The sequence below is a fragment of the Poecilia reticulata genome, chromosome 22 (genome assembly GCF_904066995.2).
Source record: "Poecilia reticulata chromosome 22, P_reticulata-male-v2, whole genome shotgun sequence".
Lineage (NCBI taxonomy): Eukaryota > Metazoa > Chordata > Actinopteri > Cyprinodontiformes > Poeciliidae > Poecilia > Poecilia reticulata.
This window is the reverse complement of record NC_088851.1, coordinates 12026257-12044272: the sequence shown is the minus strand read 5'-3', so window position 1 is coordinate 12044272 and position 18016 is coordinate 12026257. Positions and strand designations below refer to the sequence as shown.

Sequence of the window (18016 nt, the reverse complement as noted above, 5' to 3'; positions counted from 1 at the left end):
GGAGGAAAATTATACAATATTTTTTGCAATATTTTTTTGCAAATACAACTTTGGGAACTGTTGCATGGATGCATTCGGGTCCTTGAATCAATGCTTTTGCATCACTACATTTTCCTGTGTACTTGGATATCTGAAGACTGATAGTTATGTCCGGTCTATGTACATTTGACTTGTCTGATTCAAACTGTAATTTTCAAGTATTGCCATAGATTCTCACCCTGATTTTGGTCTGAACTTTGAACATGATATTCGAACTTGTGGCTGTACTTTCATCTGCAGTTGTGCTAAAAAAAAAAAAAAAAAAAAAAAAGGAGACACAGTAAAGAGGTACTATTTTTATCCTGGGTAATGTTTACTGTGTATCTGGTATGATAAAACTTCTTTCTTTTCTCTTTGCAGCTTTGGAGGCCATGAGATCAACCACTAAAGAATCACTTATTTTATAAGCTTGAGATTAATAAAAGGAGATCAGCGGATATTGTTGTTTATAATTCTTTGCGTAAATCAATACTTCAACATCTTCATTTGGACACATGATGGAGCAAGGACCTCTGCGAGAGAGGACAGCAGCTTAATTGGAAGCTAATCCAGAGTAATGTTATTCTGGCTTCATAGTCTTGATCATCAAAAAACTCATTTAAACTAAACTCCAGGAAGATTAAATGGTGGTGGTTTCTTGGCCTGCAATGCTCTCAGGGAGCTACTAGTACTTTTCATCATACTAGAAAATGTCCACATTTGGCTACTTTTTGTTGAAGAGCTTCTGTCTAAAAGTGGAAGCAAATCCATGCAAATGTCTTCCTAAAACAGATCTCAGAAAAATGTGCGTCGTTTACTTTTCACTCCACAGCTATGCAGTGCTTTGTGTTAGTCTATCACATAAAAATCCCCATAAAACACGTTGAAGTTTGAGGGTGTAACGTGATAAAATGTGGAAAAAGTTCACGGCGCAAGAAATAATGATGTGCTGTTTGCTCAGCAAATAATGACTTTACAGCAGAAACAGTGAGAGGGTTTCCCCCGGAGTTGATCTGATTTGAAACACCAGTGTAAACAAAAGCTTTACGCACACAGCTGGCTACGAGCTTTAAAGCATCAATCTCCACAGCTCCCCGTCCAACTCGCGCCTCGTTTTCACCTCGCCATCCTTCTACTCCATCAAACCCACCTCGCAACGTACGCGCCATCTCCTCCTAACCCTCACCTTGGCTGCCATCATTAGGGGTGGAGCTGTTCTCTCACCTGTCAGCTCCACTACACCATGGATCAGTAGAGCTTCAGGCAGACTGAGCAGACCCCTGTCACGAATGTTGACCCTCTACCCTCGCCTTGGCTCCGCTGCTTTGCCCCTCACTGCTCTTAGCACCCGTCTTCCCCCCCTTTCCACTGCCCTGGCCTTCAAGCTCACACAGCTGACGTCCAAGCATCCGCCCTGCTTCCCCCGCGCTCATGCCACGGTTCAAGCTCTCAGCCCTGACTTAAGACCTAGCCCCCGGCCTTAGCCCCCCAGTTCCTGTGCCTTTCTTGCCCCCAGCATGGATCGACCTATCCTCAGGCAAGGTGTGGCCCCATGTGGGCCCGCCTGTCCAGAATACAGGTTATAAGCTCTGATCCCCACAATATACTTCTAGCTGAACCTGCTGCCCTGAGGGGGTGAGGAGATGGAGAAACTAAGAAGTGAGAGTAGTCTGAACACAGGAGGCAAGTGATGAGTGAGGAGAGGCGGAGAGGAAAAAGAAAAAAAGAAGAGAGAATAGAGGAAGTAGCAACGGGGTGAAGTTTTGCCTGAAGGCAGGGACGAGGCAATGAGTACCCCTCAAAAACTAGCGGGCAGTTGGAGACCACCACAGGCACTTTTTTTTTTTTTTTTTACAGAGGAAGAACATGGGGGCTTTCAGGTGTGCGTCAGACACTAAGCACCATTCCCTCTGTTCTCTGCTTCCGATCCATGATGACAACCTGCAAAACATGCTCAAAAATTAATTCAGAGAAAAACTGTTGCTGGGTTCTTTCTTCCTTTTTTTTTGTTAATCTTTTCTTTCATGTCATCATGGTCTCTTAATCACTCCTTTTTGTTTAGTTTTTCACATTTATTTATCCAGTCATTCTAAATTACACTGAATGGATCTAAATATGTGCGGCCAGTCTAACAGATTTCATATCTGTTGCTGGACATGAAGTGTAAAACCCAAACCATATGCCACCAATTGGTGCAAATTACCCCAGATTCAGATTATCAGTAGTAACAAAAAAGGAAAAAAAAAAAAAAAAAAAAACCTGTGCGAGTTTAAAGCGTCATTAATCCACCAGCCGTTTTTGTTTTGCACAGAGCTTGCCAACCGCTCATTGAGGCTCGGTTTGTTATCGTGGTCGCAGACATTGTAATCAGGCCTCAATAATCACACTTCCAGAAGCGGAATGTGCCTGGGGCCCACGCCAAGAGAGTCTAATGCGGGGCGCCACGGGCCGCTTGCCTGCAGACACACAGCGTTGGCAGATGGAGGTTGCTATTAAACACGGACAATCAGAGAACACAATCACTGAGCAATATGCTGCTTGTGCATGAAGAGGAAAAAGATGTGAAGGCTTACTCTAAAGTTGGAGTAATTTAAGGGAATCCGAGGGATTTTTGATCATAGATAATAATAGAAGTTGGCTGGTTTATGATAAGTAATGCCAGATTTCTTTCTTTTAATCTTCAGTGGAATATCCTCTGATTAGACAAGTTAGTAGACAATTTTTAGTAGAAATTTTCATTTGGGGTTCCACTTTTAGCTAAACCCATTTCAGTTATTATAAACTTGGGAAGGAAGGATGGGACAGTGGACGTGATGCGGGTTTAGCTAAAACAATGAATTCATTGGTAATTAGGTGCTTTAATAGATTTTTCTTTTTAAATCACAACATATTATTTGTAAATGATTGCTGCTTTTCTGTGATCTAAAGCCTAAGAAGAGAAATTAAATCTTGGTTCTATAACACTAAAGCAAAAAGCTTGCTGACCGATGCAGTCCAGTCCAGCTCTGTGTTGGCAGTCAGGAGATTTTCTTTTTTTTTTTGTACTCGGCAACACTTCTCATTCATTTGTTTTGTCTCCAAGTATATTCCTTCACTTTTTTCCCCCCCGTTTTCCCTTCTGTCTCTCATTTCCTGTCCCCACGTTTCAGAACTTCAGGTTCCTGGAGTCTTGGAACATGAGGACCCTACAAGTGTTTCCCGTTTCGCTTCCGTAGTGGAAAGACATACAAAGATGCCGGTGGAAGCGGTGTTCGTGCTGGAAGCCTGTTCATTGCCAGGAAAACTCTGCCAACATGGTCTCTAAATCAAATTGTGTGACTTCTATTAGATCTGCTAGCACTATTGGAAGGCTGCTACGGCGAACAAACAGAGAAGGACACGTCGGTCTCAGTACGGGATCAAAGAAGAAGTCAGGATAGGATCAGGCAAACAGCTGGATGACACCTCAGTGAACCTGACTTCGTGCAGGCAACAGACTCCTCTTCCACAATGCACTGTCAGCACTTTCAAACCAGACTTTCAATTTCAAAATTAGCATCTTTTGAACTGTAAACGTTCCTCTCGAGAGCTGCGGGCTTTTCGTGCTTCCTTGTCTCTTTGTGCCTCCGAATCGTAAACCTCTCGGGGAAGAGCTGGGAAGGATGTTGCCTAAGAGACCTGGCAGCAAAGAGGTTGTCCAGATACCACGAAGTAAACACAATATAGTCCAGTCAATGAGGTCAGATGAGACAATGTCTGGGTTGGCAGATCTGCCTCTTTGTGTCCACAGAAACAGCTTTTTGAAATCTCTCGGGTCGTTTTCTTCTTCAATTTCAAAAAGGATTTATTTTAAACAAGAATCACTGACTGTCACTGCGTTCGACTCTGTTTTATACTTTACAATCCAGTCTGCTTCCTGTTCTCATTTGCTTGATGCAGCGTGTTTCAGCACAATAAATGACACATGACTAATTCAGCTCATTGTGGAAAAGAACAATGGCATCAAACCACATCTTATCAGATCTATTTCTAGCAACCTGCAGGTCTTTATCATTTTTTTTTTCACCATATAAATAATGTTGCGAGGTTGTTTGTTTCATATGTTTAGATCTAAAGCCGCAGTGACAACCAGCTGTGGGAATGGGGAACAGGAAAAAAAAAAGACCTCTCACAATTAAATATCCTGTCTTAAGTGTTTTCAGGGAGTTTGTGTAAATAGAGCTCAGTCAGTACAGCAGTAAAAACCATTTCCTCCCACAGGCACAGAGGTGCGCTGATGAACATAAAGCGGAACTGCATCATATGCATCATTCCTTTGGGATGGTGACTTTGGCTTTACTGCGATTCTTTCCATCAAGTGTTGAAGTCTATTTTTGAAAAAAAAAAAAAAAGAAAAGAGAAATGTCTGAGTTTAACAAAGCCTTTAAATAGATTTACTGTGAGTGTTCTGAAGTGGACAGTAATATCATCTTTAAATTTTAATCTCTACAGGAAAAAAGAAACATCTTTGCGACTTGCATTTAATTTTGTGGAACAAGAGAGAATTTATGACTAATCTATATAAGAGTACCTTATTATTACTGTAAATCATCCAGGAGTCCCGTAACGGAGACATAAATGATCTTAACTATTTAATTTAATCTAATTAAACTGAATGGACATTAAAAGTAATCATTTCTGTCTCTCGTTTTTTTATAAGTCTGAATAGATATGAGCCATGCTAGTGTTAAACACATACTGCGTACAGTTTTGCAGAGTTAATGGGACAGATAATTGATAATGAACCATAGGTTAATAATAGATGCTTAATTGACTCCTATCAATTTGTTACATTTACCATCACTGTCTAAAGATGCTATTCATTTTCCCAGTAAAGACTTGTTTTTTTGTATGTTTTTCTTACTCGGCCGCACATTTGGAACATGCAAAGCTACTAAAGAAACGCATTTTTCAAAAAGAACCTGAGGGTTTAAAATAAAATATTGGTAATTATTATATATACAGTTAGCTACAACAGCTAGGTTATTAGAGATGAACAGGACTTTATTTGAAATGCATTTATTTGAAAAGGCTTTAATTGAAACTGTAGGATAATAAATTTCAAAGAGTTTTTGACTCAATTAAATAGGAATTACATTGTTTCCACTCCTTCAACAACCTCCTTGACTCAGAGCATTTTTTTAATGCTCCAGAGGCTCATCAACTCATAATCTGAATGGATGTAAATGGAGTGCATTGGAAAGCAGGATCTGCAGTATGCCATGCATCACTCAGAGAGTTTGAGCAAATTGGGAGCAGACTGATAGATGAACCTTGGTGAAGATATGTAGCCAAATGAAGAAGGGAAGGTGATGGAAGGTTGGGAGTATTAATCATAGCAATTATTGAAAGTGTTTTTCGCTGACATCATCTTGTGGACCCATATATCAGTCGGGACCAGCAGTCTTATGACTTAGTGACACAGCCTAAGTGGAGGACACCAAGCAGTAAAAGTTAGCAAGTTATATGAAGTGAAAACTGGAGCCATCAGATGGCCATAAGCAGCTGGAGTCTGTTATTCCAAAGATCTAATTTTAGAAAAGCAGCTTCTTAGATGGCTTCCATGTTCATTTTCTTTTTTCTTAAATTCACCTTAAATGAACTCTGTTGGTTGTATTAGATTTTATTCAGTGGGATCAGAATACAAATATGTGCAACAATTTAAAATCTTTGTTCAGAAAAAAATGTAATCTTGTTCATTTAGTGCAATACTTTGTCTTGGTTTAATCAATACAATCCAAAGTATATTGATGTTTAAAGACATAACCAAAGCAAAGAAATGCCTACCAACATTTCAAATTGAAAGTTTTTCTTTACTTATTCTGATATTTGTCATTTTCATATGCAAATAAGTGTCAAGCTTGATTAAAAGTGGGATAAATGATAAGTTCTGTATATTTTAATAGTGTCATATAATGGCGGGTCTCTGGACCTTATCTGTGTCACTTCCAGATGTATGAAAGTTTTTGCAAGGCACAGTACACTTAATTGCGTGACATATGAAAGGGATGCACTGGATTTTATTTAGATGTATCAAAGTAAGACGGCGTATTACAAACTGATGCCAAGCATTTTACATTTTTCTGAAATAATGCAAAATGTTCCTTTCACTTCAAACAACATTGTTTTTTTGATCTATCACATCAAATCCTAAAACACACTAAAGTTGAAGTTAAAAAAAAATTTAAAAAGTTCATAGGGGACGAGTGCTTTGGCAAGGCGCTATATTTTGGCCCACTGTGCAAGCATTGTTGCTTGGAGAATAAGTAGGCCACAAAGAAAGAACAGCTGAACAGGAAGGACAAGAAGTACAGACATAAATTGATCATGTCTAAGAATCACACATAAGCAGGACTAAGGGATGCTAAACGTGTGAGTGTTCGTGTTCTCCTTGTTCTGCAGCAGAAACACATCCAGGAACTGTTCTCAAAGCCGAAATGAACTTTCTTTAGGGGAAGAAAGTGGCTTTTCTATGGACACCGCCGACGTTATAATTCTTAGAACAACTTACACTCTGATGTAAGACATTCCTTTTAGCATTTTCACTTTTCCTTCTGTAAGCTCTCTCTTTATTTAGTCGTTCTTCATTTCTTTGTCAAAATGAATCTCCTCAAACTGGCTGTTAGTTTTAAGGAAAGTCATTTCTGCGTTCATCACTGTGATCATTTCTATTTGTTTGGATCTAACAAACAATAAAATGAGATTAGACCAACCATAAGTGTGCCAATGCTATAAAAAATGCAATTTACTGTCTGCACTGAAGAACTTTTGCCGAACTAAATGTGTACATCATTGTTCTATCTGCTGTGAAAAGGTCATACATTTCCTGACCTGACACTTATTTATACACTGCATCGCTCTTTCCTCATGCTCTGTATAATCCCGTGTGGCACTCCTTCCCTCCCTAAATTTAAGATGTTGTAAACACACTCGAGCCTTTCCCTCTTTGGAAACTCTCAGGAAGATCAGAGGGGTTCCTGGATCTTTTACGTCTCTTGGCTGCATCATTCCTCTGGGCAGTCACCCAATTGGCTCCGAGTCCGCTGCCCTGACCCTGAACCTTGAGCAAGAGAGGTTAGCCAAGGGTCAGCACCAAGGCTGAGATTGGGTGTGGTGCAGAGGTCAGGGTGGTGGAGGCTTGGGGAAGGAGGGGGGGGAGCACAGACAGCTATTAAGCACAACAGACCAGGATATGTCTTTTGTAGCTGGCTAGTACTTGAAGGTATCGCACGTCACTCCCACAGATGAGAGACAAGGGTCCAGCCAACAGATGAATCCTGTAAGGGTTGAAAGGGTCGGGTCAGGGTATATATGAGGTCGGGACAAGGTTAGGGAAGTGTCACGAGTTTAGTTTTGACTTCTCTTAGATTTACTTCGGAAAGACTTTTTGTAGTGTTGGTATAGTAGTATTATTACAGTTTTTTTGTATTGTAGCATTTTTTTGAAGATGGATTAACATAACACTTTTTTAGATTTTCAAACCCTGAATTAGTTTTATAACTTAACTCTGCTTAAGATATGTCCACAACTTTACTCCTGACCTTTCTGTTATGTTCCTCGGTCTTCAGCGACCCGTTGCTTGCTAATGTACTCTGACAAATGTCAGTAGCTTTCACTCTCACTTCACATAAATCAGAAAATAGATTAAATACAATACATAAAAGTTATTGTTTTGTCTTAATATCTTAAAGAGTGAATACTTTTGCATGGCACCGTATACAGAACAGCATAAAAGTTGAGGCATCGCGATTATTGTACCCTCCAAATGACCCCATGCCTCCTACCGACACCTCCTACCTTCTACCCTTCCAGCCATCCAACCTCTCCACTGTAGCTTCCCTTGTTTCATTTTCATTACAACCCTCCTGTGGGGGCTTGAACTTGTTGCCCTGTCTGAACTGAGGTGACAGCTCAGTAAATCACAACCTTTTAGTGGTTCGTTTTTTTTTAATACACTTTAATCACTAGACTCCAGTTACCAGGAATATTAAGCCCAGTATGTGGAATTCTCCTCGTAAAAGAAAAGGAGCGGGACACTGATGTGTATCCCTTGGCACAATCGCTGCTAGAATTCATCTTGCTCCTGCTGAGACGGTGGGTCATGGTAGTAGTGGTGTGGAGTGGGGGGCCCACTGGGTGGGAGAACGGTTGTTGGGGAGCGGGGGCTGGTTGATTCCAGAATGGGTGACAATCAATCGTTCAGCAGCAACAAGTTTTAGGCTATAAACATGAGGTCATCTCCCATCTTGGTGACAGTTTCTCATCTCCGGATGCATGTTTTGATGGTGGTGGTAGACCTTGGATTTTGTTTGTTATTTATGGTTAGTCACAGCTTCAGGAATGGCTTGGAATGATTGGAGGCTATCTTTCACACGCAACCTGTCACAGCTCGAAAGTATACACACTCAGGCTTGGAAGAGCAAGAAAGCAGTGAAAATACGGGTTCTTGAAAACATATTTTTATCCCTTGACATTTTTTTTTATCCATGTTACATTGAATTTTTATGTATTTTCTTGGGATTTATGTTGTTGACCAACATAAAGTAGTGCTTGATTGTGAAGTCGAGGGGAAAAGCATATATTGGTAACATTTTTCAAGAATAGAAATCCCACTCTATGTGTGAAAACTGGTGGTGACACAGCATCATGCATGTTTTTTCCTGGACACGGACAAGGAAGCTGGCAGAATTCTTGGGACTTGGGTGAAGGTTCACCTGTTTTGAATAACAGTAAACCTACAACAAGAAATTCATTTAGCGGTTTAGGTCAGAGCATATTCTTGTGTTAGAATGGTTAGTTCAAAGTCAAAACCTAAATTCAAAGAAGGAAATCTTTGGCAAGACTTGAAAATTAATGTTCAATTAACAAAGCTGGCAGAGACAAGAACTGCAACTATATTTGCGAAAAAGTTCTACAAAGTGACATCAGGGGAGACGGATACAAATGCTTGCCACACTTTTCAGATTAACATATGTCAAGAGTTGTTTTGTTTCTAAGTGGCCTTATCGTTTTACTTCAGAATTACTAGTTTATGTTGACCCATTTCATAACAAGAAGATGAAACCTATTGAAGTTTGTGATGCAATGAGAAACAGTTTGATGACACAAAAACTTTAGCCAGGAACTGCAGAGTATTTTAAATAAGAGAGGATCTGTTTTTACTTTTTTGCTATTTTATACTCCAATAAGTGAGATGGATCTAAACTGGAACCAAATTATTTTTTTCTTTAGCTCATTCTCCCATCTATATATTACTTACCTTCTTTGATCTATCACTCTTCTCAACACTCGTCCTGACTCTGTCCTTTTTCTTCCTCCCCTTCTCCTTTTATTTCATCTCCAACTAAACATTAATCCTTATCCTCCCTGCGGAAGCCCACTCCGTGCAGCAGTGAGGGTATTTAGAGCCTGTGTTGACATTGGACGGCGAGTTAGATAAATATCCCCAACTCAAAACCACATGACAAATGGCAGACCTAAGCTCTCTGTGTTCTGGCAGAGGGTTCGCCGGTGTGGCTCAGCTGTGGCCAGCTCTCCAGCAATGGTGACGTCTTAGTATTTGAGTCAGTGACAGAAAATATGGGAGCAGAAGGAAGGCAAAGGGCAATGAAGAAAATGGGGCATCCTGCTGGTTGTTTTTTTTCCCAAGGATGTATTCAAATAGTTTCTCTATAACAATTATTTAAATAAATTAACCAAAGCAAGAAAAAAAAAAAAACTCCCAGTAACAACCAGGTGGTAGCTTTAATTATCGGTCCTCATGACATCATGCTGAAGTGGAAGCACACAGGCAGCCATCTCAACCAGTCAGGGCCACCTGACCTTGACAAGCTATCTACCCTCAATCAACACAAAAACCACATGTATACACATATACACACACAAAGATACTGGCCCACTCTGACAACCACCAAGTTGCTTTGGCATTGGTCGGACTTAAGCGGTCCAAGAAAAGCAAAGCAGACCCACGAGAGGGCTGGGGCTTTTGTGTTTGTGGAGTGTCACACTTCATCACGAGGGAAACCCATAACAGGCCCAGGAAGATCTTTGAAGCTCTGGGAGGGGTGTGTGGGAATCGCCTCTGTGGCTACCTCTGATGTCAGCTTCAATATTCTGATTGCATGCCATTTCCTGGATTAGGATTGTGTTTGTCGTCTGAAAGGGAAACTGTCGGGGGGATTGTATATCAGAGAGCAGACGAGCTAATCACCGAATCCCACCAGACAATTTGCAAATTATAAACTATTTTCCCAACACTTGCCTCTGTTTGTATTTTCCAGTGGCATCCATGTAGGGTGAAGCTTTGATACAGTTTTTTTTTTCAATCTTTAGATAAACTTTTTTTTTTTTTGCAGACTTTCTAAAAGTGTTCATATTTTTTAAATCTTAAAGAGCTCAACAGACTGGAAGATGTGTGGTTTCTTTTGAGGATATATTCCATTTGGATTTGGATAAAACTACAAGTAAGCCATATATCCAAAGAGTTTGGGTTTCTGAGAGTAGAATTTCTTTGTAAACACATATGAAGAGCTGTTTTAGACAGCAAGGTCAGGTGAAAGCAGTGTGCGCAGTTTGCTTTGGCTCCTTGGTAATTAGAGGAATGGTGGCACGCCATAATAGACCACATCCTTTTGGCTCGAACTTCACAAGCTTCAACCACTAAAGCCCTGATTTCACTCTATGAGGCTAGAAAAAGGGAAGGACAATCAAATCAATTTGTACTCAGACTGTAAGGGATGGTTGACTGGCTTGGGTGATGGAAAGTTCCCATTTGTACTGCAGTGCATGGATGAGAAAGGAGTGATTTCTTTTAGATTTATTTTTAAAGTCCTGGTTAATGCTCAGATTCGCCATTAGACTCCTAAAAAATACTTTATTTATTTTTATACAAGCAGATAGAAACTTTGATGAAATCTACCAGTCCATTAGAGCATGACTATTTTTTTTCCCCTCAACCCCACCAATCCTTTTTCAGCATATTTATTTTGCTTCTGCTGGATTTCTGACAATATGACTCATTCCCTCAGATTCTGGTCATGCAGAAATAGTTTTAGTGATCATGTGCTTTCTCGCATATTCCATATTAAACAGAAAAAAATATCCAGATGTTACACTACCTTTGCATCTTAAGTTGCATCTCTCATCGGTAGGGAATGAAACAAGTTTCAAACGATTTCAGTTTATTTTGTGGCTGCTGAATTCTGCCTGAAAAAAAATTGCATCACGCAAACCCATGCAATCCAAGTTCTAAAGCAGTTTTCTCCTTTTACTGGGCAACAAAGTGATTCCTGTTTAAATAATCATAATACAAACATGCTACAGATAGATTTAAAAAAATTATATTGTGCACCATGTTGGTGTTAGCTTTTCTTAGTGCTTAGAGCTGCACAACTCCACCTACAGTGTCTTGCAAAAGCTTTGAACTGACACTGCACATTCCTCAGACTGTGCTATGTCCACTGGGAGACACAGTGGTGGAAGAATCATGCTGTGGGAAATAATTTTCTTCGGCAGGAACAAGGAAGCTAGTCATAGTTGTTGGGAAGATGGATCAAACTAAATACACAGGAATCGTTGAACAAGAAGAGGTCAGATGCTGGAATAAATGCTCTTCTGGGGCATCCATTAGGTTTAACTTGCAGCAGGATGGCAGGATGGATTGATTACTGAAGAGGATCACAAAACTACACACCTGTGACCCAATCCTATCTTTTTGAAACATTTCTCTAGCTACAAACTGGTAGAGGCATCTGTCTTCACTTCTCACGTTTTTGTAATGATCTATTACACTATAGATACAAAATAAGTCAACTCTCAGCAAGAATTATGGAATAATTCTGAATTTGACAGGTGTTTTGGAATCCCAGTAGTTGGTAACAAAATTGTAACTTACCAAATTGTAACCAACTACAAAATTGGAACCAACATCCAACAACAACAAAAAACAACATTGCCTCTGTTCTTCTAAGCTCTCATATATCATCATCTATCTTTTAACTGTTATTAAATATGAAAAATTGCAACTTCCATTACTAAGCTGGTGCCAAATACAAGAGCTGTCGATCAAATCAGAACTGCAAAATAAATGAAAGCAGCGTTCATTCAGTGTCACTTTAATAATTCTTCTCTAAGCGATCAGGCGCTTTCCTTGCAAATACATTCTGAACACCCAACAAAAGTTAGACTACCAGTAAATTATCTTATGGCTTTCACGTAACAGCAGCAGCTTATGAGGCAAAGCATTTTTCATCCGGTTTATTGCTTTTCTTTTGTTTATAAGCCAACTGAAACAGAAATACAAGCCAGATTTTCATTGGGTAATCTAGAAAGAGCAAGAAAAAAAATCTCCCCTCAGTTACAGTTTGCAGGCTGGGGCTGCTGTTAAGGACGATGGCATGATCAAACACAATTTGGATCAAACCACAATCTTATTTCACATTCTCTCACGTTTGCAATCAAGGACCGATTAGCCTCAGACATTAATGAGCCTACTAATCCATTTGGGCCCTCATGATAACAGTTAATTGTCTGTAAAAATGTGTACAGATCCCCGTTTGGGTTGTTTACTAACTGATTTGGATGTGGTTGGGCCCTAAAGAGGTATCATTATGCTGATAGTTCTTTGGAAAATGAGCCCCTGATGGAGAAAACACCAGAGTGAAGTAGAGTTAAGAATACTCAGCGCTGCATTGAGCCATCACTCACTTGAGTGCAAATATATCACTCCTTCAGGATAACATTTGGCTGTCATCAGTGCTCATTCAGCTTCATCTATGGTTAAAGGAAGTTTTTTATCCTGCCCGTCACACTTTAGAGGACAAAGTTAAGGAGCCGTTTCTTTTCTGTGACATTTTCTTAATTCACGATAAGCAGTCTGAATAAGAGAAGAAATTGAACAACCAGATGTCTCAGAGCAAGGGATTGAAAAGCGTGACTTCTTTGCTGCCTGATTTGTGCTTGTGGCTTCTTTGAAGAATAATTTTAAATTGCCAGACCATTCAAACATGGTTAGTTACTCAAAATGCAACTTGTAGATTGATTTTGACTCATCATATAAGGTTCTTGCCTTCAACAGTTCCTGATGTTTTCTTAAATTAGATACCAGTCATCAGCACATAGCATGGCTAAGTAGCATAAAGGCCCACCTTGCACAAAGCCAAAGAAACAATCCACTCCTGCTGTGATTTAACTCAGGTTCTGGATTATGCAAAAATATTATGCTCCAGTCTGGTGGACGAAATAATAATGATCCATATACTAAAAAAAAAACAAAACAAAAAACAACAACACCCAATTTAGATTGTTTCACGAATCAATTCCTAAGTAAAATATGGAGTGATACAACCAAGAGTTGTTTGAGCACAACCATGTCGGTTGCTGGGTTTGACCCAGCATTTTGGGTTTGGCATCTAATAGAAAAGGTTGGGTAACATGATGAAACATTTAATGGATGTTAAGACAACCAGACAGATAGGAGAGTGACTTTTGAAGAATAATCCACAAGTAGGTTACCAAATCACTGACACTTGATAAGACTTTTACTGGCAAGCAATTTAATCTGGATATATATAACTATGTAAAACATATTGCCTTTCTATGTTGTCTTTATGAACAGTTATTTGGTAAAGGTGTTAATGTTGCACATTGCTAGTTTTGGCTTGTTCCAGCTACTGGACTGGAAAAATGAGAATTATCTGGCTGTAGACATTGTTCTCAGGGTCCCACCCTTCCAGTGCCCTATGGAGTTAGAAAATTTTTACTTTTATGCTCTATTGCCTAAATCCAGCTCTAACCCTCTCTCCTTTTCCCTAAACCTAACATGACCAATAACTTAACGTTACAAACCTGACAACGAGAGCAGTAATCAGAAAATCTGCCAGGAGGACCAAGGTATCTCTGTGGAGATCCACAACTCAGGTAGAAAACACATGGAAACCCAAACGAATACAAGAAAATGTGAGGTTGCAATGTGAAAAACAACAAACAGATTTATGCGAGCCTTGCAGTCATTGACCAAGTTTTGTTAGTGTTTTACAGGCTTGCTGTTTATGAAATCCTCACACTTTAATACAAGTTTAATTGAACCAAAAAACACCTTTGTATTCATATTGAAGGGGGAAATTTTTTAAGTTTTTGTTACTGTGTTTTATTTATGTAATTATATTTCTTTCTACAAATACTCGAAGAGCTCGATTATGTAGAATGCACGATGCACCAGAAACTATTTACTTGCTTTGTCGTTTTTGTGAAGGCACTGCTACCACGTTCGTGAGTTTGTATTCCGGCCACTCAGCCTGCAACCTTGGCCGGCGTGTTCTGACACTCAATTTATCGTCTTGTGATTTCAGGCCTTTGTTTCTCATTACACCAAAGTTTTTGTGTCCTTGTGTGGCAAAAATTAGCTTGCGTCTCTGTGTAAATCACCTGTCGTATGTACATGCTCCTTTAAGGAAAGGCCAAGGGTGTCATTTGATTCCCGCTGCCTTGCCTTCATATTTATGCGTCTCATATTCACGTCTGCTGGCTGTGTCTCTGCTGAGCTATCCATCAACACTTTTTATCCCCATCCCGCAAACAATGTAGACATAAAACGTTCCTTTACGTCAGCAGAAAATGCTGCCACAAATAAAAGTGTGAACAACACACCTCTTTATTTGTCTTGGTAATAAACTAGATAGATTAAAAGTGATAAGTGACACAATTTGCATTAGTCAAATATTTTAGGCTTGGGCTTTAATGGATGTTACCTGTGGGAAAAGGGGCTGTAATATAAAGCATGACTCAAGAATCGGAAGACATAGATGATATATTAACGAGTTCAGAAAACTGAAGGACAACCAGACCCAGGGGGATGTGTCCTGCTTTCTTCTTGGGACAGGGATATTTTTCAAACTGATATGTTGAAGTAACATTTTGAAAACTATATCATTCATTGCATCGAAATAAATCTGTAAGCGAGGTAAAATAACAAATTTATTTGCAGTTGTTTTGCTTTCATCGTGATGAATCAAATGTACTTTGGTTCACCTGAAATACTGTATCAAGGTAAACTACATGTGAGATGTTCATTGTGGAAAAAGGAATATGCTATTAGATTTTGTTAGGGAAACAATGTATTAACTTCAAAGAGATAAAAAAATAATAATTGGATTTAATAAATGAATTTTAGAAAGGTCACAAGTGGAAATTCTTAACCAAAACTGGCATCTAGCTAAAAATCTACACTTGGAAACATTTTTTTTTTTTTAGTGTTTACTTAGGTTATCTCTTGGGTGATATCAAAATTTGCCTGATGGTCTGAAGCAGAAGAAAACTGTAATAGGGAAAATACTGTTTTCACAGCATTGTATTTCACAGCTATTTTTTTAAATAAAGAAAGCTCTACTTCCAGCCTGTTCTGGCTGTATCACAACTAAAATGATGTTCGTCTGCAGGTTGTTGATTTTGTCAATTATTCTACAAGAAAAAAAATAAAAACGCAAAAAGAAACAAAACAACAGCAAAAAAGGGAATTTAGTTAAAAGCAATGGGATGAAAAGACGTCTCTCTCAATTTTGTACTCTCAGACGGAATCAGTTGCCTTTGGCCTGCTTAGGGGTAGAAGGTGAGGGAAGCGCACAAAAAGCAGTGCAATTATTCTGCTCTGGCACAACAACAGAGAGCAAAAGGAGCATCAAAGGCTTTCCTCTGAGCAAAATAGGGCTCCCTCAGAGGAAAAGCACAACCTGCGTGTGAATACCACTGCCTGGACTTTTTTGTCCTCTTTAAAAAAAATAAGAAGTACAGTATCCACAGATGCAGTAGCTTTAGTTTATATTAAACTTTGAAAATGTTTTTTTCCCCCTTGTTTGCACCATGTGTTTGAAAAAACGTCAGACTAGAGCATTTTCTATAGTCCTCTTCTTGATTGGACCAGTGATGACATATAAAGCTGCATGCTGCCATTCAACAGCTGGTTGCCTTTGTGGATTCATTGATAATTGTTAAGCATTTCCGGGAAAACCTGGTCTGATCCAAAGACAGAGCATCCATCCCAATTTGGACAAAGCAGCTCCTCTTTTATGGAATTTGCCTGAATTTATCAGTCCTCCAATGCACTAACAATCCAGAGTCATAGCACACTTCTCAGTAACTTAGTTACTCACCCATTACCCCATTGAGTCAGTGTCTTACCCATAGCCAAAGTCAAATGGATTAAAGATTAAGCTTAAACAAACAAATAATGAAAATCCAAAAGAAAAATATGATGCTGGCAGAATGGAAAAATAAAACAAAATTATTAGTTAATGACTGGATAAATCTGATAATCCGATTTATCCAGATTTGTTTTATTTCACGGTAACATGGCTGCAGCCAGAGGATTACATTAGCATATATGAGTGAATTCCTTCTAATTATTAAAATGTTCACATTTATTGAACAATAGGGGTAAGGTGGAGGAGTAGCAATCACTTTTCATCCAGATAAGCCCAGATCTATAAATAGCTACAATTTTTTTAAACATCTAACCCTTACTTTTCCTAATCAAAATTGCACTAAAACCACTTCTGTTTGTTGTTTTGTATCAACCAACAGGTCCTTACACAATTTTTTTAAACTCAGATATTTTTAGCTGATTTAGTGTTAAATATTGATAAAATTAATATGGTGGGGGATTTATTTAATTGATGTTGGTACACATAAGTTATCATCACACATGGAAAGTGATAACCTACATGTAATACCATCTAAGATTCAATTAGCTTTAATCAAAGAATCCACAGACCTGTCTACTCCTGTTGTGATACTTCAGACATTGTGCTGACAAATGACGTTGAAGGTGAAGCAATAACAGAACTTCCCCAGAAGGGAACAAATTATGAATATATTTTAGACCCTTACACATTTGTAGGTGCGGAGAAGGATCAATTATCAGAAATGTTCAAATAACAACCTCTTTATCAGACTCAAGTGTTGAAACAGAGACACATCTAAAAGTTGCAGGACACCAAAGTTTGTAGAGTATATTATGTAGCATTTCAGTATGTTAAAAGACACAATAGTTTGATGAAGCATTTGTAATAATTGTTGGTTAAAAACTACAAGTTCATCAGTGATCTAAAATAACATTTGCATAATGTTACAGGTTCAATTATTTAATTTCATTACATTATTGTCCTTTATTATACTTGTGATGCTTCTTTCATTTTTTTATACAGCAGATATTTCTTTGTTTAATATTAATATGTCAACATTAGCCTTATACAGCCCCAACGCCTTTGGTGATCTGCAATAAGTTAAAATAAACCCCCTTTTTTTCAAACGTTAAAAAGAAACGAGTTTTCATTCAGGCACATTGAAGGCCGTCTAATATTTCCAACGGGGTCCTCGGTAACCCGGAAGCTTCCTCTCACATGGTTTTGTGTACATTTACCGGTTGCTAAGAGCACTTATCACACTGTCACAGTAGTTTCTGCTCCCTTTTTATAGCAACAGACTAAAAGACGGGTTATAAGAAGATGAAAGTGGTTGCGTTAATCAGGTAATAACAGCTCTCTGTTTTTCGTTTGCAGAAAGTCAAAACGAGCATCTTAAAGAGGTTGCCTTAATTCAAACTTCGACTGTTTGCAACACACACCACTTACAATAATTTACAAGTTGTCATAAATGTCTATAGTAAAGTATAAATTAATTCAAGCGTGATAGTTGCATTTGCAACTCAGTCCTTATAATAATAGATTCACTCTTGCCGCTGTAACTCTGTCTACCTTTTTGCCTGTTCGTGATGCTGTGTGCAGTGGGGGAAAAGACAGCTGCTACAACATGATGCAGTGTGTTGCTGCTGGACACAAAATTGCGGCTCTGGCCAACCTGCGCCCGGCTCACACTGGTGAGGAAAATGTTCTGACGCAGCTTAATTGGATCCACAGTGATCCTCAGAGGCTACATATTGTGTTTGGGACAGACAGTACGCTTGTCGACATGCATTTGTATATGTCAC

At 39.0% G+C, this 18016-nt stretch overlaps 2 protein-coding genes across 6 annotated transcripts in view; one reads left to right on the top strand and one right to left on the bottom strand.

The window, feature by feature from the left end:
* Positions 1-18016, bottom strand: part of cdin1 (CDAN1 interacting nuclease 1) — a 541570-nt gene that overhangs the window by 255917 nt on the left and 267637 nt on the right. The gene's annotated exons all lie outside the window — the stretch shown is intronic.
* Positions 17395-18016, top strand: part of dph6 (diphthamine biosynthesis 6) — a 66823-nt gene continuing 66201 nt past the window's right edge. For 2 of the 4 annotated variants that reach the window (XR_532616.2, XM_008399794.2), the window contains exons 1-2: positions 17395-17557; positions 17814-17905. Coding sequence is in view for 1 of the 4 variants with exons in the window: in XM_008399794.2 (XP_008398016.1) it covers positions 17535-17557; positions 17814-17905 (115 nt within the window). In the remaining 3 variants the exon portion in view is untranslated. Of the gene's footprint in view, positions 17558-17813; positions 17906-18016 lie in introns of those variants that run through there. The other 2 variants (XM_008399795.2, XM_081603206.1) reach the window with 2 other exon arrangements.